The sequence below is a fragment of the Pseudorca crassidens genome, chromosome 4 (assembly GCF_039906515.1).
Source record: "Pseudorca crassidens isolate mPseCra1 chromosome 4, mPseCra1.hap1, whole genome shotgun sequence".
NCBI lineage: Eukaryota > Metazoa > Chordata > Mammalia > Artiodactyla > Delphinidae > Pseudorca > Pseudorca crassidens.
The window spans coordinates 106,393,401-106,416,684 of NC_090299.1; the positions used below are offsets into that span (position 1 = coordinate 106,393,401).

General features: G+C 36.0%; 1 protein-coding gene across 1 annotated transcript; it reads left to right on the forward strand.

Annotated features, from left to right (window-relative positions):
- Positions 1 to 366: 366 nt before the first annotated feature.
- Positions 367 to 17,353, forward strand: ALB (albumin). The gene is made up of 15 exons (XM_067736250.1): positions 367 to 518; positions 1,224 to 1,281; positions 2,130 to 2,262; positions 3,595 to 3,803; positions 4,362 to 4,494; positions 5,329 to 5,426; positions 6,925 to 7,054; positions 8,081 to 8,295; positions 9,614 to 9,746; positions 11,079 to 11,176; positions 12,565 to 12,703; positions 13,572 to 13,795; positions 14,970 to 15,102; positions 15,744 to 15,811; positions 17,178 to 17,353. The coding sequence occupies exons 1-14, from the start codon at positions 440 to 442 to the stop codon at positions 15,783 to 15,785; spliced, it is 1,824 nt and encodes a 607-aa protein (XP_067592351.1). The 5' UTR covers positions 367 to 439; the 3' UTR covers positions 15,786 to 15,811; positions 17,178 to 17,353.
- The last annotated feature ends 5,931 nt before the right edge of the window (positions 17,354 to 23,284 follow it).

The following is a 23,284-nucleotide window of genomic DNA, read 5'->3' on the forward strand; positions in this document are numbered from 1 at the left end:
AGTTTGAATTAGTAATAGAATCAATGCAGAGCTTAGCTCTTTTAGTATATGTTATTTCCAAGCTAAGTTATTGGTTTGGTTAAATTTTTGCAAATACTGAAAACTCAAATATTCAAATGGTAAATCACAGAGAACACGGTAATCGTACAAATTGTTTAAACTCTTATGTAAAATTTGATAAGGTGTTTTACATAACTAATGAATTGACAAGGTCTTGTGGAGAAAACAGTTCCAGATCGCAAACATACGCAACGAATTTAGTCAAACAATTTTTTTGGCAAGAATACTATTACTTTTGTAATCAGTTGTGAGCCAATGAAATACAAAGATGAGTCTAGTTAATAATCTACAATTATTGGCTAAAGAAGTATATTAGCGCTGATCTCCCTCTATTCATCCTACCTTTTCTCTTCTATCAACCCCACAAGGCTTTGGCACAATGAAGTGGGTGACTTTTATTTCCCTTATCTTTCTCTTCAGCTCTGCTTATTCCAGGGGTGTGTTTCGTCGAGATACACGTAAGAATTCTATTTTTCTACTGTTCAACTTTTATTTTATTTTCCTAGTAAAAGAAGGTTTCAGTAAACCTTGAATCTTTAATGAAGTAAGTTTTCCTTTAGCATTTATTTTCTAGACTGTTATGATATTTTGTATTTGTGAACCCTTAAGAAGTTATCTTACATTTCTAACATCCTAGGTGAAACGAATAGTGAGAATTGTTTAGTAACTGTTATTTGCTATTGCACATGAGGGAACTTAGGCAGAGTGAATTAAACTTCACAGAATATAGTTGAAGATAGAATTCAAAACTCCAGATTCCCAAAGGTCTATCCACTGTACCTTAATTTATACAGAAAAATATAAAACCTGTGTTTTTAATCTTATAAATAGAACTTGTATTTATATTTTTCATTTCAGACTGTCCTCTCAGTGGCTGTTAATAGACACTGCAAAGGCATTAGATCTTATCCACGTTTGAATATAAAGCTATAAATATTTAATGATTTTTCAAATAGTATCATTTGAGATTAAATAACGCTTCTGCTTAAATGCAGAAGAAATAGTTCACCATCATCCTAAGGTTTTCTGTTGGGAGTCAGAGCTCAATATCTTGGAACAAATGAATACCTAAGTCAAATGGAGAGAAACATAAAAAATAATATCTTAACCAGTTGTTTCTTTAGAATTTAAAGCAAATTTTTTTTTCCCTTTTTTTCCTCCAGACAAGAGTGAGATTGCTCATCGGTTTAATGATTTGGGAGAAGAAAATTTCAAAGCCCTGTAAGTTAAAATATTTAAGAATGAACATTTAACGTTTCTAATAGTATTGGTTATAATTTTGAAGTCCTTATATTCCACTGTCATCAAAGATTCTAGAACAGTACTGTCCAATAGGATTTCTGCATTAATGCAAATATTCTATATCAGTGTAGTCCAATATAGCTGCCGTTGGCCATGTGTGGCTATTGAGTACTTTAAATATGACAAGTGCATCTGTGGATCAAAAATTTAAACAGTATTTAATTTTAATTTATTTAAATATATATTGTCACTTATGGCTAATGGCAACTATTTGGACAGTGTAGCCCTGGAACTCTTATATAACCTGCATGGTGGAAAGTTCCTTTCACAACTTGCTTACTAAATTCTTTTACCTAGCAAATAGTTCTGTGGTTTCTTGAGATGATTTTAATATTTTTTAATCTAGTAAAAGTTGAGAAAATAGTTTATTTTTCAAGGTCTACCTTATTCTACAGCCTGATTAAATAAGATAATGTGTGTGGTTTTTGTTTTTTGTTTTAAATAGTCAAAAGGCCTATGTAATGCCCCAGTCTTAACAATTAGGTCTATTTAGAATACATTTTGCTTGCTTGCTCTATGTGTATGCATCTACTGACATGCACACACATATTTTTATACGTGGTGGAAATATAATCATCTTTGCTTAGAAAGCCACACATACCTGGTTAGGCCTCAGATAATAGCTGATGTGAACAGGCTTTCTGGATAATAGTAAGAAAGATGTGTAAAATATAGAACATATACAGACACACTTTGTTTTCTAGCATAGCAACCTACTGTATATTAAAATTTTATTATGCTACATTTTTCTATGTCCTTCGTTTCAGGGTGCTGATTGCCTTTTCTCAGTATCTTCAGCAGAGCCCGTTTGATGAGCATGTAAAATTAATGAATGAAATAACTGACTTTGCAAAAACATGCATTGCTGATCAGTCAGCTGCAAATTGTGACAAGTCACTTGTAAGTATATTCTGATTTTGAATAGTATTTCTTCTTCCTTTACGTAATCTTGAATGTTTACAAAGAAAACAAATACCACTTTAGTTTTCTCAATTATTACTAAACGACCGTATTTGTAAGCAACGCTCAAAAGTGGGTATAGCCACTGTTTCTTCAATGATAGATATATTCTAGTATACCCACAATTTTAAAAACATTTCTTTGTTGAAACCACACACAAGAGTCATAGTGTTTTTAAATGGAAATTTTTTATTTGTAGAAGTTTCTTTTTAAAATTTGAAGTTAGATTTCTTTTCATAGAGGCTAATAATGATAGTATATTTTTTATCTTCAGAAAGTACTCACCTGATCTCTGTGCTAACTTTGTTACCCGGGTGAAATAATAGTACAGCTATGTATTCCTCATTTTAGGGATATTCATATTTTTACATACAATAAAAAATCAGAACTTTGAACTTGTGATATTTTCAGATAGGTCTTTAATATAAGGATAGCTTTATGTTTCTCTCACCACTTAATCTATATATACCTTTCTGGGGACAAGGCAGTTTTTTATTTATCACTAAAGCCTTTCTTCCTCTTATTTTTCTCTATATGTACTTCTGCCTCAAGGCAGAATCAGTTCTTTAGCTACACACAATAATATTGCTCTAAATATGAATTTTAAAAACATGTCTTTTTTAAAAAATTAATAAATTCTGTCTTGAGCAGCATATTTTCCCTAAAGTTTTAATTACTTTCATAATAAAAATTAATGGGGACAGAAAGGATTCATTTAATGGAATATGCATTGAGGCAAATATTTCTAGAACAAAAAAAATCTATATTTTAATACAATAACAACTAATGCATGGTAGATTATGTTACTCCTCAGTTTTGAATGGTATCTACTAAAAAGTTGAACCTCTCAAAAAGGAGCAGATCAAATGAGAAACTATATGAACACTTCCCTCCCTAATGTGAATTCACTTGCTACTTAGAGGATATTTTTCCTTGAGTTTTTATTATAATGATTGTTCTCCTAGCCTTTAGCCTCAGATGGAAATAGGAGTTATGCTCATTCATTAAGGTCATTGCCTTTTTGCCCTTCTGTTTTATCCACTATAAGTGATAGTGTGACAGTTAATTCTTATGGAAATCACACATGATTTCCCTAGATTTGACCCTAGATGGTCAAATCAAGGGAAGGTCTCTAAATCTGAGAAAAATGTGGATTTTTTATATGATTTACTAACCAAGGCTTACCAAGATATTAATTCCTTATACTATTCTTTGGGTATAAGGAAAACAAAAGTCTGCCCAGCAATTTGACACCTGCTCTCTTTCACTTAGCACACTCTCTTTGGAGATAAACTGTGTGCAGTTGCATCCCTTCGTGAAACCTATGGTGAAATGGCCGACTGCTGTGGGAAACAAGAGCCTGAGAGAAATGAATGCCTCCTGAAACACAAAGATGATAATCCAGACCTCCCTAAGTTGAAACCAGACCCTGAGACTTTGTGTACCGAGTTTAAGGAAAACGAACATAAGTTTGGGGGAAAGTAAGTAATCAGATTTTTAAGCTTCAAAATTAAAAATTATGGAATAGGTCAAGACTCATTATAACAATTACTATTTTGAAAAATATTATCAACATTAAGACTTGAAGCTTCTATTCTAATGACAATTTTCAAAGAAATAATATATGATACTACAAAATTCTACACGTTGAAAAAGTCGATCAAAGATCTTTTGGAGTTCATCAAAACAGGATATGATCTGTATGAAAATATTTGAAGATGACATGTATTAAAATATTATAAAGATATATATATATTTAGTATTCTCAGAATTTAGTTCATTTTAGTCAATAACATATCACTGATATTTAACTAATTTATGCATGTGTGTATATTTATATGTATATATATGTATGAGTTTAACATTTTCACTGACTCAAAGAGTGACAAAAGCAAGTTCATTATGTGCAAATTGAGCTTAACTGGTAAATTAGATGTCTTCAGATTTTGGAGGTTCTGGGGAGAATGTAGATTACAAGTCTTCCTGCAATACTGTCTGCTATAGAAAAATGGCTGTCTGTTTTTTGTTTAAAAATTTAGATACCTATATGAAATTGCCAGAAGACACCCCTACTTTTATGCCCCAGAACTCCTTTACTTTGCTCATCAATATAAAGGAGTTTTTACAGAATGCTGCCAAGCTGCTGATAAAGGTGCCTGCCTGATACCAAAGGTATTCCCCAGAAGACGAATAGAAGAATCAATTCATAATCAAATCTCAGTTTGGGGACATCTTATGGTTAGACTTCAGAAACCTAATCCTCCAATAGAAACTTCTTTACGTGGTCAAAAAAGCCTTCCTCCGTCTTTTCCCCCTCAAAGATCTTTCACCTTTTTTGAAGGCCTATGTCTTCCACCTTCCTCCTTCTAAGATTTGCCTAAGTGGATCTGGTAGAGGGAATCGCTGTGTATGTGTCTAAATATCCTGCCTCTTTTAATAGTGCAAGTTGCTGTAGTGAAATACGGAAAATCATGTTTAAAATTACACAGCAAGGGAACACAGTTTTTGTTTCTCTTTTCATGAGACTTTTTTATTCGGAAGGGAACTTAAAGTAGGGGAGAATTTAACTGCATCTAGAAGCCTGGGTTTATTCATTCATTCCATGAATATTTACACTGCATTCTCTTTTATAGGGAGTTTATTGATGTTATGAGAGTTGGTGGAGGAGGCATTGAAAGGGGTTATATGCAAAATTAAGAAGTCAGCAAAGTTCTGTTCCCTGGGATATTAGCGTACTCTGTCCTTCCACTTTTCCTTTCCGTTCCCTTTTCCCTAACAATGGCTCCATGCTGGTTCTTAACTACCTGGAAGTTTCCACTATGAGCAGACTGACTTTTCCTCTTCCTACAGAACAAAATAGTTATTTGCCAATAGCGATACTTGGGAATTTAGGAGTAAATTCTCTCTTTAAAATTCAATTTGGCATAGTCTCATCTGAGCTTATGAAGGGGTGGTCTGCGTAAAATTTTTCTTTTCTGATTTTTCCAAAATTGTTTCTTTTTGCAGATTGAAACTATGAGAGAAGAAGTACTGGCTTCGTCTGCCAGACAGAGACTCAAGTGTACCAGTATCCAAAAATTCGGAGAAAGAGCTCTAAAAGCATGGTATGTTAAACTTAGTTTGCATTTTTATAATGATGTAAATGATGATGGTTCAGCTGACAAAACTGTACACTTGCATGTCATTTTACGCAGTGCTTTCGCATATATCTTTTTGGTTGTCTAAAAGGTAGAAATTTGACAGAGGTGAAAACCAGAGCATCAGTAACAATTTGTCATTATTTTTTTATCATATCTTTTCTAAGTAGTCAAAGAATCTAGAGGACTTTTTTGTTCTTCTAGGACAGGTGTTTAAACTCCCATGTATTTATAATGACTGTGATCTTAGTATAATGGTCCACTGTTTTTATAAAGCTGTAGTCAGGGTCTTTTATTTAATTTTATCTCCCCTCCACCCAATTATCTGAAGTGTCTGCTTGTCTTTTTATGTTCTGATAATTAATTTCAGCCATCAGGTTTTCTTCTCACTTTCTTGTAGCACCAGTTCTGCGCTTAATGTCTTGTTTTTTCCTGGGCCTCTGTTTTTATATTATTAGCTAGCTCTAGAAGCATCATCCTTCAGTATCTGAGCCAAGGAACTCCCCTTCTCCATCTCTCACACCCCCGTCACCAATCCCTCCCTTCTAGTCAACACGAACAGGAAATAAAATGAAAATAGATATTTTGCAAACTCTCTAGAAACTGGCACTTGAACGAACTATCTTTGCCTGTCATCCCTACCATCTATACCACCAAAAGCAACCAAATCAATAAACGAAACAACCTCAACATGAAATGATACATAGTTAAACAGGCTATGATTAGTTTGGGGGAAGAAGTGTCTTTTATCAGATTTAGGCAACTCCGAAATGATTTGGGAAAGCTTGTGGATGTTAGCCTTTTACATCTTGTCAGTGAGCTGAGAGATTATGCTGAATCAATTTCTTGGTAAGAATATGCTGAATCAAAACTCTCTAATTTTGTAGAAGTTATGAAATTTCTTTTCTCAGAGACCTGTGGAAGTCAGGAAGAATGTGTTTTAGTTAATAAAAAAAAGGATAACTGGAATTTGTATGGCACTTCCCAGTTCATAAAATGCTTTCATATGTATTATCTAATTTAATCCTCACAACAATCCTTTGGTTTAGCATGTTGTTGTGACTCTGTAGAGACTGAAGCTCAGAAAGGCTAAGTAACTTGCCTAGGGTCACACTGTCAATAAGCTATAAAGCCAGATCTGGAAGTCAGCTCTGGGCTCCAAACCTGATGCCTCTCAGCATGTTGCCATTTTTAGAATCCCTCTTTGATTTCTGCTTTCATGAATTGCTGGACTTCTAACAACCATACACACTCCTACAATGGATAAGTAGGCCCTAAGGAAACATTTTGCCCTAAGAGAACAATTTGGTTCAGAATTAGCATTAAAATAAGAACTAATGAATCTTACAAATTATTTCTCTATGTTATTTTATCCTAAATTTTCTTGTTATGCGTAGTATTTTCCTAGTACTTTGATATAAAATGTTGCCTGTTAATATTCTGATGGGAGAATTTTCTTCTTTAGGTCAGTAGCTCGCCTGAGCCAAAAATTTCCCAAGGCTGAGTTTGCAGAGGTTTCCAAGATAGTGACAGATCTTACGAAAGTCCACAAGGAATGCTGCCATGGTGACCTGCTTGAATGTGCAGATGACAGGGTAAAGAATCCTCAGTATACCTTTTGGTAACTTACTTGCTTAAGTTGGTAGAATCAATTTGTTTAGCATCAGAACAACTGAGAGTGGTTTGAGATAGTTTTCTATGCTCTAATCTGCTCAATACTTGCCTTGCCTTGTGGTTCTTTCCTTCTTTGTTTCTCTCTCCTTCCTTCCTTCCTTCCTTCCTTCCTTCCTTCCTTCCTTCCTTCCTTCCTTCCTTCCTTCCCTTCTCTCTCTCTCTCTCTTCTTTCTCTTTCCCCTCTCTCTCTCTCTTTCTTTCTCCTACTCAGTAAGTGATCTGATAAACTCACTCAGTAATTTGTAATCCCTTTCATTCATATTCTGAGAACAAAAGCTTAAAACTGAAGTAAGACAGTTAGAAAGGTAGATTTGTAAGAAGATTTTTTAAGGAGGTGGGAGGAGTTGGAGAAAGGCTAGAATCTGAAGAGACCTTTGGAAATTATGTAACTTTTTGCTCTATATTCTCTCAACTGTCCGTGTTAAAAATACAAATATTTAGCATATCTTTTTCTCAAACTGAAAAATATGACCAAATACCAGAATACTAATCTCTTAGTACACTTTCTGGAAAATTTAAGGCAGATATTTTACATGTGTAAGTAGGGTCTGTGACTGTGATCTTGACTAATTTTTCAAAAATCTGTAACACTTTAGTTTTTTGGTTTCAAGATGCCTGCACTTAATTTGTGGGGAGTATTTGGCAAAACAGTACTGAGTTTTAGTTTAAAATTTAAATGCTTTAACAGTAGAAATATAAAATTAATAAATAACAGATATGAGACCTTATTACTGACTAGTTTTTTTCAAATCAAGTGGAAATGTTTTAGTAGTTCTATCTGTGTCTCTAGACTTAGCAGCACAGACTGAAAATATTCACAGAACGCAGGTTGGTATATGTATGGTCTTAGAATAAAATGAACTTGTTCTGCCAACATAGTAAAAGTCTAGGGAGGAAGCACAGCAAAGTCAATTTACGGTGAACAGTTTCCATCAACTTGCTTGTAGGCGCATCTTGCCAAGTATATATGTGAAAATCAAGCTACAATCTCCAGTAAACTGCAGAAGTGCTGTGATAAGCCTCTGTTGGAAAAATCCCACTGCATTTCAGCGGTGGAAAAAGATGAGTTGCCTGAAAACCTGTCCCCATTAGCTGCTGATTTTGCTGAAGATAAGGAAGTTTGCAAAAACTATAATGAAGCAAAAGATGTCTTCCTGGGCACGTAAGTGGATAAGGAATGATCTTTCATAGTTTTATATGGTCTCAGGATTTAGGAAATTATTCTAGGCTTTCCTTTGGAATTGCTACAATCTTCATGTTGCCTACAATGTTTCTTTATTCTTTCTTCTCCCAGTCTTTAAACATTTTTGGAAAAAATTAATTTTAAAAATTGTTGTAAAATTATACATGCATATAGCAGATGCTCAATTAATAGAGAAGAGTACAAAGTAATAATAAAAGTTCATTTTTACACCCCCATTTCATTCCTTAGTCCTTAGGAATATTTCTGGAAATACCTGTAGAAATATTTTGTGTATACATAAATTATATACATATTATCCATTCATGCATTCATTCAAAGAATATTTCTTAAACTTATATATCTGTGAATATATGTAATACATCTTTATGTCTCTATATCTATCTATCTACCTATCTATTGATATATCTGATGTCAGCAAAGAACTATAAAGAGAAGTAGAATGTTACCAGGTGCTTTATATTTGGTTAAAAAGACCAGAAGTCTGGTAGCATGGCAAGGCAGCGTTAAATGACAGCAATTAAATGACAAAATCGATGATTATATAAAGTCAGTAAGTGTAGTGATAAACTTTGCATTTTTATTGCTCAATTATAATAGTATTCTGTGCATTAAATAATATTTCATAAAATTATGTAACCATTAAGAATTTACTCATACAGAGAGGAAAAAAATTAAGAAAATATCTCTATTAATCTATCAGAACCTTTTTGAGGTATAGTCCGAATCAAACAAATTATACCTAATAGTAACGGGTGTCATTCCTCAGACATTTAATATGTGCCAGACCACATGTGTTTCACATAGATTACGTCATCTATTTCCTACAGTTTACCTTATGAGATAGGCACTATTATTATCCCCATTCCACAGAGGAGGAAACAAAGTCTTGATAGTTTTAATAAGTTGCCTAAGGTGATATAATAAAATAAGTGGCAGAGCCAGGATTTGATAGCTTTAACTCTGAACTCCCAAGTCCTTAGCCACTAAACTTTACTGCATGGCGTTTAGTCAAATTCAGACCTTTATGATATGAGTTAATTTTGTGGTTAATTATGGGGTGTTTTTTTTTGATGTTTTATTTACTTATTTATTTGTCTGCACTGGCTCTTAGTTGCAGCATGCATATGGGATCTAGTTCCCTGACCAGGGATCGAACCCAGGCCCCCTGCATTGGGAGTGCGGAGACTTAGCCACTGGGCCACCAGGGAAGTCCCAATTATGTAGTTTGTCTTGCTCATTTGTCCAACTAAATCTATTTTATTGTCATCTTAATTAGGTTTTTGTATGAGTATGCGAGAAGGCATCCTGAGTACTCTGTCTCATTGCTGCTGAGAATTGCCAAGGGATATGAAGCCACACTGGAGGACTGCTGCGCCAAAGATGATCCTCCTGCATGCTATGCCACAGTGGTAGGTTTCTGGAAGGAAAAAAATATATAGCTCTTTAACTGATGATTCTAATAACAGGAAAGAAAAATAACGCAAGAATGTTACATAGTGCAATTTAGATTTTTTCTTAAGATGGTTTCAACTCTGTGCTTTTAAACATTATAGGAATAATAGCCTTAAATAGAAAGATCAAAGAGAGCAATCTCTAATTCCACAAAATCTTTTTTTTTTTTTTTTTTTTTTTTTGCGGTACGCTGGCCTCTAACTGTTGTGGCCTCTCCCATTGCGGAGCACAGGCTCCGGACGCGCAGGCTCAGCGGCCATGGCTCACGGGCCCAGCCGCTCCGCGGCATGTGGGATCTTTCTTCGGGGCACGAACCCGTGTGCCCTGCATCGGCAGGCGGACTCTCAACCACTACGCCATCAGGGAAGCCCTAATTTCACAAAATCTTGACCATGCTTTTTCTCCTTTTTACACTCCTGAGAACAAAATAAAGTAAATTTAAATGTTAAGAGATTTAACTTAGATATAAAGAAAGTTAACCTGATTCCAATTTTATTAAGTATCAAGAATTAGTATCATAAGAAAGATTGTGAAATCTAGTACTTTAGAATATTTTCAAATCCTTTTTTGAGACAGTTTAAGAATGGTTTTACAAGAAATTAAGTGCGGAGAGGAAATCTGTTTTGAGAATATTTAGCATATTTAGCTATGCTAAAATAGAATTTTATCATGTTTGAGATATTTAGTACTCCTAGCACATATAGTGGTGCGCAAACTTAAGAATCAGAGGAAAGTCATTTTTTTCCTCTACCAGGAAACTGGTTATATGCCAAGTGCCACACAGGAACTGATGACCAAGGTAAAATCTCTTATCTCAGAAAGCTCAGGGTCCAACTGGAGAGATGGCTTAATAATGATGATACTTACAATCATAGCCATCATTTACTGAGTTTTTACTATATTCCAGGCTATGTTTTAATTTCATTAGCTCAGGTAGTCTACAAGAGCAATTCTCTGAGGTGAGTACCATGTTCATCTCCATCTTAGAAATGAGGGTTCTAAAGCTTTGAGATGGGAAGTAAAGTTGCACAACTAGAACATGAGTCAGGTTGACCTGGCTCAAACATCCGCAGTTGCACTCCAGAGTCTGAATGTTCTTAATCACTTATCTCATACGGTCTCATGAAATAAACAGTTTGGACATATTATAATAGATTTGACATCAAAAATCTATTTTCATGGCTTTGGGCAGAAAGGAGGAAGGATCTCATTATGCCTAGAAGGATGAAACACAACCTGCATCTGGTCCTCAGGGAGAATGTTGTAAACACTATTCTTTTATTTTTCAGTTTGAGAAACTTCAGCCTCTTGTGGAGGAGCCTAAGAATTTAATTAAACAAAACTGTGAACTTTTTGAAAAACTTGGAGAGTATCAATTCCAAAATGCGTAAGTATTTTTGCTTATTGACTAAATTTTTCATGTTCATTTAATAAATATTTAAGCCAATTTATAGACCACCTATCAGAACTTTTTTTTAAAATAAATTTATTTATTTTATTTATTTATTTTTGGCTGCTTTGGGTCTTCCTTGCTGCACATGGGCTTTCTCTAGTTGCGGAGAGCAGGGGCTACTCTTCGTTGCAGTGTGCGGGCTTCTCATTGTGGTGGCTTCTCTTGTTGCAGAGCACGAACTCTAGGCATGCAGGCTTCAGTAGTTATGGCTTGCAGGCTCTAGAGCGCAGGCTCAGTAGTTGTGGTGCATGGGCTTAGTTGTTCCGCGGCGTGTGGGATCTCCCAGACCAGGGCTCGAACCCATGTCCCCTGCACTGGCAGGTGGACTCTTAACCACTGCACCACCAGGGAAGCCCTATCATAGAACTTTTAATCTTGAAAATAAAGTATCATTTCTAATCACTCTCCATCAAGAAAGACCAGAGAAAATGAAATAAAATAGTTGATGGGATGAAGAGGCCTATATTTGAGTGCACTTTAAAAAATTGGGCTCTTAAGTCTGGGAGGAAAAATATCAAATCTTGGGATATAGGAACTGAGGATGCCATTTGAAAGTTAAGAAATAGTTTATGAGCAAACAAAATATAGCAATGCTTCACAGAGCAGAAAATAGTAGATCTTCAGTAGCAGTAGCTTAATAAGATGATGGATTAATGTCCCAATTAAATAGAGCCTTATCTGTGGAAGTTAAGACAGGAAGGGACACATCATTTAGTTATTTATTGTTCAGCTTACACATGTTAACACTCTTCTACCTATAGGTGCTAGGAATAACAACAATGAACAAGACATAGTCTCTTCCCTTGAGTAGATTATGGTCATACATTGGCTTTCAATGGTGATTAGCATTCTTAGTAAATGATTATTACATGCTAGATACCACATCAGGTTGATTGCATGCTTTGTTCCTTTTAATTTAATCCTTGCACTATCCCTTTTGAGTCAGGTATATTTCCTTCCATTTCATGGGTGAGAAATTTCATCCATGTCTTTCAAATTTAGTACAGTGCTGATGTATGTTAAGCTCTCAGTAGGTTTTATTGAAAGAAAGAAGCAATTAATAAATATCTTAATGTCACTGAATTACAATAAGGTAAGCCACTTCCCTAAGATTATACAGCACAGGTGGATTCAAAGCTAGGCTTAATTAGTTGCTCAGGACAAGGTCTTCTCCCACATTACCCCGCCAACCTGGAGATGATAAGTTTATGAATGGAAAACCATCTTAGTGGATTTTGGCTAAGTGATCTCTGCTTGACCTGACGTGTTAGAAAAAGACAGTTTCTTGCCTGGCTGAAAACACATGGATTATGTTGTTATAGGCTCATAGTTCGTTACACCAAGAAAGTACCCCAAGTGTCAACTCCAACTCTCGTGGAGGTCTCAAGAAACCTAGGAAGAGTGGGCTCTAAGTGTTGTAAGAATCCTGAATCAGAAAGAATGTCCTGTGCTGAAGACTATGTGAGTCTTTTAGAACATAATAAAGTTAATAATGATGAACTTTTGCTTTTAGATATTGACAAAGCTAACTTTCAGAAGCAAGGGTGGGCTAATGTGTGTGTGTTTGTGTGTGTGTGTGTGTGTGTGTGTGTGTGTGTGTGTGTTTTGTGTATATGGTAATGGCAGCCAGGATTTGGTCACCTGTATTATCCTGACCATCAGAAAGAGGTTTTAGATAAGATTCCAAAAATGATAAACTGTTTTGAAAAAATTCTGTGAACTTTTAATGTTCCATCCTGGAATTTTCTAAATTTTTACTTTCTTTGGATCTTTTTTTAAATTTTTTTTTTTTGCGATACGCGGGCCTCTCACTGTTGTGGCCTCTCCCGTTGCGGAGCACAGGCTCCGGACGTGCAGGCTCAGCGGCCATGGCTCACGGGCCCAGGTGCTCCGCGGCATGTGGGATTTTCTCGGACTGGGGCACGAACCCATGTCCCCTGCATCGGCAGGCGGACTCTTAACCACTGCGCCACCAGGGAAGCCCTACCCTCTATTTTTGCTTTGCATCATTGGATCTTTAATGTATCAGTATAACACTATTTCTTCCCTACTCCAAGACATATATCAGGATTCACCTCAAATTATTTAATCAATTATTTTCTCAATAAATTATTCTTAAAATGTAGACAATTTAATTAAAAGAGAAGACTTCAAAGTCCCTTATTATTTGTAGTTCTAAAAATAAGCAAATCGTTTTCTCAAATCAACCTAGGATTCAATGTTGCTAGTTAAAATATAACATTTGTTTTGGTCCTTTGGAAGGTAGGAATTTCATGGAAAACTTTTCATTATGCTTCCTTTGAACTTCTGCTCTGCTGCCTGATTTTAGCTGTCCTTGGTCCTGAACCGGTTGTGCGTGTTGCACGAGAAGACACCAGTTAGCGAAAGAGTTACCAAATGCTGCACGGAGTCCTTGGTGAACAGACGGCCATGCTTTTCTGCTCTGACAGTTGATGAAACATATGAACCCAAAGCCTTTGATGAGAAAACATTCACCTTCCATGCAGATTTATGCACACTTCCCGAGAATGAGAAACAAATCAAGAAACAAATGTGAGGAGTACTTCATTACTGCATGTGTTTGTAGTCTCGATAGTGAGAATTGTAAATTAAAATGAGCAACTTTTCCTTAAGTAGTGATTATATACCTTAAATACTTAAATATTGACCTTATTAAGCAGATAAAAGTGTCAAGAATAAAATGGATAGCATTTTGTTTTCTTAGCAAAAGAAAAAAAAACAGTACTATTCAGAATAATCTTGTGGATAAAAGCTGCAGTAGAATAACAGCTTAGGCTAGGTCCAGCAGAAAAAACTGAACTGATGCATTTTTGCAGATAGCAAATTAGTTAGTAGAAATCATATGAAAATTTAATTCTAGGCATGAATGGTTATTTTCAGTTTGTTCTATGGCAACGCACAGACAAGGCAACCCCTCAAGACCTGACTTTTGAGAATGGAACTTGGATTAAAAATATCTGGGATTTAAAGTTCTGAGGCATGACTCCCTATTGCTGTCACAAGGGGTTATAATTGCATGAAATTTAGCAACATAAATTTGCTACTATCTCTGGTGGATTCTGATCATGGACATAGACTTAAAAGTCATATTGCAAAACCTGTCATGCCCATATGACTCTTTCTCTAGCACTATTGTCTCTGTAGATGTCAGTGAAAGAGAACCACCCACTCCCATGAATTGGATAGTTTTATTTCCTATGGCCGCTCCATTATTAACTTTGAACGGGCAGATTACAATAACCAAATATAAAGATTCTCAGATTAGAAACTTTTTAAATGGAGCCCAAGATAAGTAAGTTTTTCAGGATCATTTTTAACTCTCAAATTTTAAAACTTCCATATGGCATTACTTCCAAAATCTGAATAACCATATAAATGCAATGACATCATCCTTTCCAGTGATTTACTGAAGAATGATTTGTTGAGATTTACTGACACTACAAATGTTGAGCAATTTACATTGATTACTTAATTTGATCCTTCCACTGACCCTGCGAAGGTGGATTTTATTATCCTCATTATGCAAATAAGAATATTGAAGCTTATAATGGTAAGCCTGGGCCTCAGGTCCAGAGTTGTCTGGCTCTAAGACTTAGCATCTTAAGTAGCAGCGATACCATTTTTACCATCTCCATTTTTCTGTAGAGAGTAAACTTTTTTTCTGGTTTTTTTTGTTTGTTTGTTTTTTGTTTTCATTCAAATGCAGTGCACTCGTTGAGCTGGTAAAACACAAACCCAAGGTAACAGAGGAACAACTGAAAACTGTTATGGGGGATTTTGCAGCTTTTGTAGACAAGTGCTGTGCAGCCGTTGACAAAGAGGCTTGCTTTGCTCTGGAGGTACTGGAGTTGTTTGCCTTCATTTTCACATGTCTAATTTCCTTTGCTGTTGCATTTGATCAAGCTAGGGGTTAGTGGTTGAAGTATCTGAAAGACATTATGTGCATGTAAAACAGGAATCTTATTCTTCATACAATTGTCTTACCAAATGACTGAAATAGCTCTTTTTTCTTTTAAATCTCCTGCTGCACTGTAGTTTATTACTAAGTGTTTGTAATGTTTGTTCTGTTTCCAAAGTTGTGATGTTTATGAATATAGATAGAAATATTTATAAAGCCTGAGATGTTTTGGTAGAGACATCATCAAACCAAAGCATTAATTTATTTAAACATTTTCTTGAAAATGCTTGTTTGTGATTTGGTTGAATCTGAATGTTTATTTTACAGGTTAGTGTGGAAATTTATATTTAGATGTCTGAATCATTTACTATTCCCCCTATGACTTGACAGTAATTTTTTTATTCCTTTGGGGGCAATGATGCTGGTGAGCTTCCTTCTAGAGATTCTAGTACTAAACTGTTATTAAGGGATGTGATGTACATAAAATTACTTTGTAATCACCAATGGCTGTATAAATGTTACTTTTTTACCCTAATAGTGGTGCTAATATTTTCCCCACATCTGTCGTTTCTTTGTATTTAGGGTCCAAAACTTGTTGTTGCAACTCGAGAAGCCATAGCCTAAAAAGAACACAACCACAAGCATCTCAGGTAACTACACTTTAGATTTTTTTAAAAAACTAATTTTAATAGTTATTATTAAAATAGCAAAGATCAACTGACCAGTGCTAACCACTGTTCTAAACTGATTATATATATTAACTTCTTTACTTCTCAAAATAGTTGCCTGATTTGAGTACCATTATTATTCCCATTTTGCAGATGAGAAAATGAAGGCATAGATCAAGAAATAGGTTAAATAATTTACCCAAGTACTACCCAACCACGGAGCCAAAATTGAAGATTCAAACCAGGGCTTGAGAGTTAACCACTGGCCTGTTCTGACCCAATGTGACACAGAAGACAGAGTCATTCTACTACATACTGGCTCAGGAGTGGGAAACTTTAGGCAATAGGCTGGACCATATGAAAGTGCATTTTTGTATGTACAAAAACAGTTCAATATCAATGATTTCATATGGTTCAACCATATAGCTCAAGAACAAATTCATTTCATTGGAGAATATGATAGGTCTACCTTATGTGAACTTTTATTACAAGTAAATAATTTGCTACTAAGTTTCCAATGTGTCAACATGCTGAGCTTTAAGAGAATTTCTCTTCTTATGACAAAAAGGCCCACTTTAAAATTTAGGTGTTTGAACATAACCATGTTTTACCCATTTTGGTGTAGTATTTTGCAGGAAATTATAATAAAAAATAGAATGAACTTCCTTTTTGAAACAATTTGTCCAACTTTTTTTAGCATGAATTATTTTCATATTTTTTAAACTGTGATGTTTATTCCACTATTAGATTTTAACTTACTCTTTGCCTATATGGTAAAACCTTCATATTGTGCATTCAGGAAAGGAACCAGCTTCATATCTTTGCAAATTTGGGCATTTCAAAATGTGATTTGTTTTAGTCCTAAATGGCAAGATTTTCTTCCTAGAGGTCTAACTTTGAGAAGACAACTTTTTTGTTTGTAATTAACTTAAGTAAGAAGTAGGTGTCGGGAATTCCCTGGCAGTCCAGGGTTAGGACTCCATGCTTCCACTGCAGGGGACACGAGTTTGATTCCTGGTCTGGGAACGAAGATCCCACAAGCCGCACTGTGTGTTGTGGCAAAAAAAAAAAAAAAAAAAAAAAAGTAGGAGTTAAGTAAATGACCCTGAGAGTTAATGATGAAAAGCCTGTGTGATGAAGAGAGGACTTTACAATCCTTATTGCTATGTCCTCTCCCCTAGTCCAACAGAAGAATTCAACTGCCATGAGTCTAGGACAGGCTTGAATTGTTTTCATTGGTGGAAATTGTGGAAAGGCAATCTAAGCAATTTGGCATTCATTTGAAGAGATTTGAGAAAACACATGCCATTTTATAAACAGTAATTATATTTATCTTTTTGTTTTTCAGCCTACCCTGAGAGTAAGAGGAAAAAAAGAGAAATGAAAACTCAGAGCTTATTCATCTGTTTTTCTTTTCTGTTGGTGTTAACCAACACCCTGTCTTAAGAACACAAATTTCTTTAAATATTTTGCCTCTTTTCTCTGTGCTACAATTAATAAAAAAATGAAAAGAATCTAACATAATTGTCCATGACTGTTATTTTTCAAAGATGTGTTGCCATCCTGAAAATTTTGTAGGTGCTATGAAAGTTCCACTGTTCTCTCCCCATTTCAGTGGAGGACTTCTAGTTCCTTATGGGTTAATTATGTAAAAGAAACATTAATACTGTTCTGAGTTATGGATTATAAGCATTCAATGTAATATTTTAACATTATGATAATTCTGGATAAAAGAATAGAAACTGTGGTATAGGTAAGGCATACAAAACATGGCTTCTTCTTACTACTAAGACTCAACTATAAAGGTGGGGGACCAAAAAGATAGAGAGGATTGTAAGGATATAGTAGTCCTCCCTTATCTGCAGGGTATAAGTCCCAAGACTCCCAGTGGATGCCTGAAACTGCAGAGAGTACCAAATCTTATATATACTATGTTTTTTTCCTGTACATACCTACCTATGATAAAGCTTAATTTATAAATTAGGCACAATAAGAGATTAACAACAACTAATAATAAGATAGAACAATGATTACAATATACTGTAATAAAAGTTATGTGAATGTGGTGTCGTCACTCTCTCAAAATACCTTATCGTACAATTTTAATGCCTTTTCCATCTTAACTAAGCACTTATCATGCACTGTGGCCATAACTTTTGCAATTTGCAGTGTGAGAGCAAGACTAGTATGAATATCTTTTTCCTTCTTCACAATTTCACAGATAAAAGATATGTCCTTAACATAGATCTTAACACGCTCGGTATACAATTCTTTTTCTTTCCATATTAAGTTGAGAATTTTCACCTTTTCACTTAAAAGGAGCACTTTATGGCTTCTCTTTGGCAGACGTGAATTGCCAGCATCATTACCCTTGTACTTTGGGGCGATTATTAAGTAAAATAAGGGCGACTTGAACACAAGCACTGTGATCCCATGACAGTTGACCTGATAACTGAGAGGGTTACTAAGTGACTAACAGGTGGGATATGCTGGACACAGAGATAATTCATGTCCAGGGCAGACAGCATGAGATCCCATCATGCTATTTGGAACAGTGTGCAATTTAAAACTTATGAATAATTTATTTCTGGAATTTTCTATTAAATGTTTTTGGACCGTGTTGACCTGAGAAACTGAAATGGCAGAAAGTGAAGCCATGGATAAGGAGGACTAGGGTAGTTAACTGAATTAGGAAAAAAAATGATCCTAGAAGAAATTTAAGACAGTTTAGGATGACAATACAAGAAGAATATAAGAAGTTTAAGAAGTTTGGAGAAGCATTATTGGAAGAGAGGATTAAGAAGTCTGGACAAAGGTACACTAATGGATAATTAAGATATCTTGAACTGAGGAAGTGCAACAGTTAGAAGGTGAAATTTTCATATAAAAAATTAAGATGTTATACTCAACACTGAGCCTGTTTTCCCTGTTCCTAGAGGTTGCCACTGATATTAGATCATTGTCTATCAATTACATACTTAAAAATCATTTATAACCTTATTGGTTTGTGTATTTTTAAAATTTTTATAAAGTTGGTTTCATACTGTACATTATTCACAACTTGCTTATTTTGTCCCTAATAATAATGCTTTACAGTTTTAAGTATGATGCTTACAAAGATTTTTGTACCAAGTTAAAAAAGGCTCCACACTCCCTCCCTATTGGCCCTCAACCCCTGTTTTGACCTGATGTTGATTGTATCAAATGTTTTTCCACATCTGTTGCTATCATCAAAAAGCTCAAAGAGAGCCTTTAAGGGGAGAAATGGAGATGGTGGGCTCCTGGAAAATCCTGGAGTCAGACCTTGAAAATTTTGATTAAGACATTTCCACAGAACTGGATCCACATGGGACCAGGATCTACATGCCCTGTCTGGATGGCATTGCAGCCCAGGCACTGAAAGCGGACTTGAAAATTTTGGAGAAAGACTCTCCAGAATGCAGAACTCCAAGAGCCTTGCTTCCCCGCTGCACACAGGGTCAATCAGATTCCTGAGGGGAATTCAGACACTTGAGTCTAAGAGTGATCCAGGAGCCCAAGGCCCTCTCTGGTTCTGAGAGGTTGGCCGGGCAAACGCAATTTCCAGTCAAAATATCATTTGCCAGCGTTACTTAGGTCAACTCCATTCCCCCTCTACCCACTTAAGTAAGGTTATGACTGATGAGTTTTGTGTGACTCACATTGGCCACAAGAGGAGTTTGGGGTCTGGGCTGTTAACTGACCCTTAGGCTTGAGCTGCATGTGTGGTCCCATCCAGCAGCTCTTTGTTGTTTGTGTCCCCATAGGGCAGCCTCTGTTTACAGTACACAAAGGTGGCAGGGGTCTGGCAGGTGTCCTTTATTCAATGTGCTCCCTGATGCTGGCACCCAGGGTGGTCACTCCAATTCCTCCACAATCTCCACATAAAGCCTCCTATAGTCTTTAGGGCTGGATATATTTATCTCTTCCAAGGGCTTTGGAGATCATTCCTCCATAATGCCCCTGGACCCTGCCAGTCAACATCCTCTCTTGCCTTCATCACCGTGGTTACATTGTGCTCCCCTGGGTTGGTCTTGAGCCCTGCCAAACACCCCTTGCAAGGATAGGATCACTCTCCTTGCTTCACGCCAGGTCTCTCACCCATCCTCCCAGTTGACAGTTGTGTGTGGAAGCCAGGAGTGCAGTTAACATTGAAAGAGATCACATTCTAAAAATGCAGTGATTATGATCTAAGAGTTCAGGAAAAAACATGGTTGGAAGATGTGTTGATCTATATGTACGCTAAGAAAGTTGTAATGGTGAGTTTAAGATAACCAGAGACTTGCCTTTGTGGTTATCGGCAGTGAAGCACAATAATAACATTTAAGAGAGTCATTGGAAGCCAGAATTCATGGTGATATGCTGGATGCTAAATCATCATGAATAACGATGTAACCAGATTAAATTAAAGAAATGAATCGAGAACTATAGTGGCAAGAGGATTTATTTGTTTCAATGCAAATAAGCTCCAAGGAGCCATCACATCATGAGAAATAACAACATTTTTACCTTTTTTGTTGAGATGGTAGATGTAAAATTAGCCAGGAAGAAGATGCCTTTGACGATACAGAAGATAGTACAAAAACAGAGGTGGTACCTGGACCTGAACAGGAAGATATGGTGCCAGGACATTAGGAAGAATCTTCATGTTCACTGAGCAGACAATGAGGAAGTATGTAAGTATCACTTCTCTACTCATTATTCTAAATCTTAATTAATAAATTAGTATACTTCACATAGACACATGCTGGTACTGCATAAGTCCAGAGGACATCATTACCATAGAATAAAATGTGAAGGGAGCCTTCCAGAGTTGAACAACATGAGCTCAGTTATTTTTATTACTATTGTTAACATTTTAGAGATTTGGTTTATGAAGGGGCAGCTGAGAGTGTGATAAGACTGCTGTTTTATAACTGATGTGTTGGATATATGGGAATTACACATGAATCACATCATTTCTACCTTATCGTCTCATCTAACAACTCTTCTTGTTCCTCTTAGTCACTTTATTAAGTGACTCACTATCGTTTCAATATTTTTTTCACCTTTCCTTTGATACTCTAATCAGTTTCCACTTCATAGTATTCATGAACACACCATGCTTTTTCATGCATGCTTTTCCCTTTTACCTGGTATGTCTTTCCCTCTCTTGTTTATCCACTTAATTCAACTCAAAGGTCACCTTCTTTGAGGAAATTTCCCTGCATAGAGTTAGTTATTTCCTTCTCTGATGCCCCATTCATTCTTTGAACTTGACTTATTACAGGATTTATATTTTATTATAATCACAGTAGATTTTATATCCATTTTAAATATGTGAAATCTGAGTCCTAGAGCTGGAATTTAAACACACATGGTTCTGACTCCGGGGAGCAGGCCCATTTAATAGTATCAATTCATTTATATGTCTCTCTCTTCAACTAGATATTGTTTCTCACCAGAGGGGACCATGAATTAGAAGTCCATGCACTAAACATAACCTGATATATAATGGATATTCAATAAAAATTACATGAATAAATTGACATGCTATGGGGTGTAAATATTCTAAGCTACAAATCACAGAATCCTGACTTACAGCAATTTCCTGGGCTTCCAAAATAGTAGATATAGTAAATTGAACTTTATGTTAATTTGAATCATGAAAGTTTATGTTTTAATATAATAATAGTGATACATTTTATTTGTAAAATGTTAAATAATGAAAATTCCCTCAAATTAAAATAATCAAGAACTGCATATTTAAAACTGATAGACCTGGTAATGTTCCATATGATGGTGTCACTTTTGCATCAGTCCAACTAATCCAAAAGTATCCTAATTATCTCTCTTATGTGAGTAACTGTTGAATAAATACATGAATATTTGCATGACACCAAACAAAGTGCTTTAGCACTTTGAGATCTATCTTTTGGGAAGGGTAAGATCTTTTTCTGACTAATGAAAAATTTTATATCCATAAAATGTTACATATGATGGTTGATATATATGTGGATTAATAACCATTTTTTTCCATTTTATTTAATTCGTGTGAAACTTGTGTAATTTCTTCAGCACTAGACTATAAGCAATTACTTGGACAATTTCTGAAAAATGCTGCATCAAATGAACAGATCACTTTTAGAATATTTATTCTTTATCTCCTCCCAGGTCTCACTCAGTTCAGTTTGTTGCAAATTTCTTCATTCATTCAGTTGATACCTGGACTCTAGGAACTGGTTTCTTAAAAAAGCTGAACTTAAGAATCTCAAGAGAAGGGCTTCCCTGGTGGCGCAATGGTTGAGAGTCCGCCTGCCGATGCAGGGGACACGGGTTCGTGCCCTGGTCTGGGAGGATCCCACATGCCACGGAACGGCTGGGCCCGTGAGCCATGGCCACTGAGCCTGAGCGTCCGGAGCCTGTGCTCCACAACGGGAGAGGCCACAAGAGTGAGAGGCCCGCGTACCGCAAAAAAAAAAAAAGAATCTCAAGAGAAGAATTGAATTAAGGAGCACTATGAATGGAGAATAAAGAGTAGGACCACTGAGGGTGTTGTAAGTGACAGACAGAGGAAGTCCATCCTCTTTGGGTGGGCTGGATCCTCACCCACCTCAGATGGAATAATTCGGTTGATGATTTGAGAAGCCACACAGTTGAGTATCAGGAGTCACAAACATCTTCCAGTGATGGAAGGGGCATCAACAAGGCAGATGAACACCCTAAAATTTCAGATAAGTTTAGCCCATGTCATTGGGCTCAGCTCTAGGGCACTGAAGCAGAAGTTGTAAGGGAGCAGAGTGCAGAGTTAGCTCCAGCAGCTGGTAAGAAGAATGTGTGCCCAAACTAAGAATGCCTCTGCACTGTGGGAAAGATGCTCCCTTGATTTCTTTTTTATTGTAAATTGCAACAAGGAAAAAAATGTAGAACTCCGCAGCCATATTCAGATATTCACTCCACTGCTTCTTCCCAGTGCTGAAGGATCGGCTCTTCTACGTTCAGAACGATGTTCAGAACCATCTTGGACAAGAGAGCTGGCCTCCCTAACTTTGTGATGGGGTGAACGACAGACGCATTGCTTGAGGTAAAACTGATTCAGTGCAAGAACGATTATGAGGTATTGAGGATGGGAATGGAGATGTGCTCTGACCCATTTTATTACCTTTCTCATGACAGAAATTGTGAGGCCACAGCACAATCCACTCACAAATTTCTTTCCTCCCACAGAATACTGGAGAGCACATATGTTCACATTCTTTTTCAGGAACATCAAAAGCAAGCCACATTTCTCTAAATAAACAGAACCTGTTTAGAATGAGGTAGTTTATGTTCTGGGGTGCAGAACATAATTATCTATTAAGAACAATAGATAATAATTCTATTTTTTATTCTATATATTTCTCATGAAAATAATGCATGTTTACAGGTGTGCGAGTGTGTGTGTGTGCTTTAGTGAGC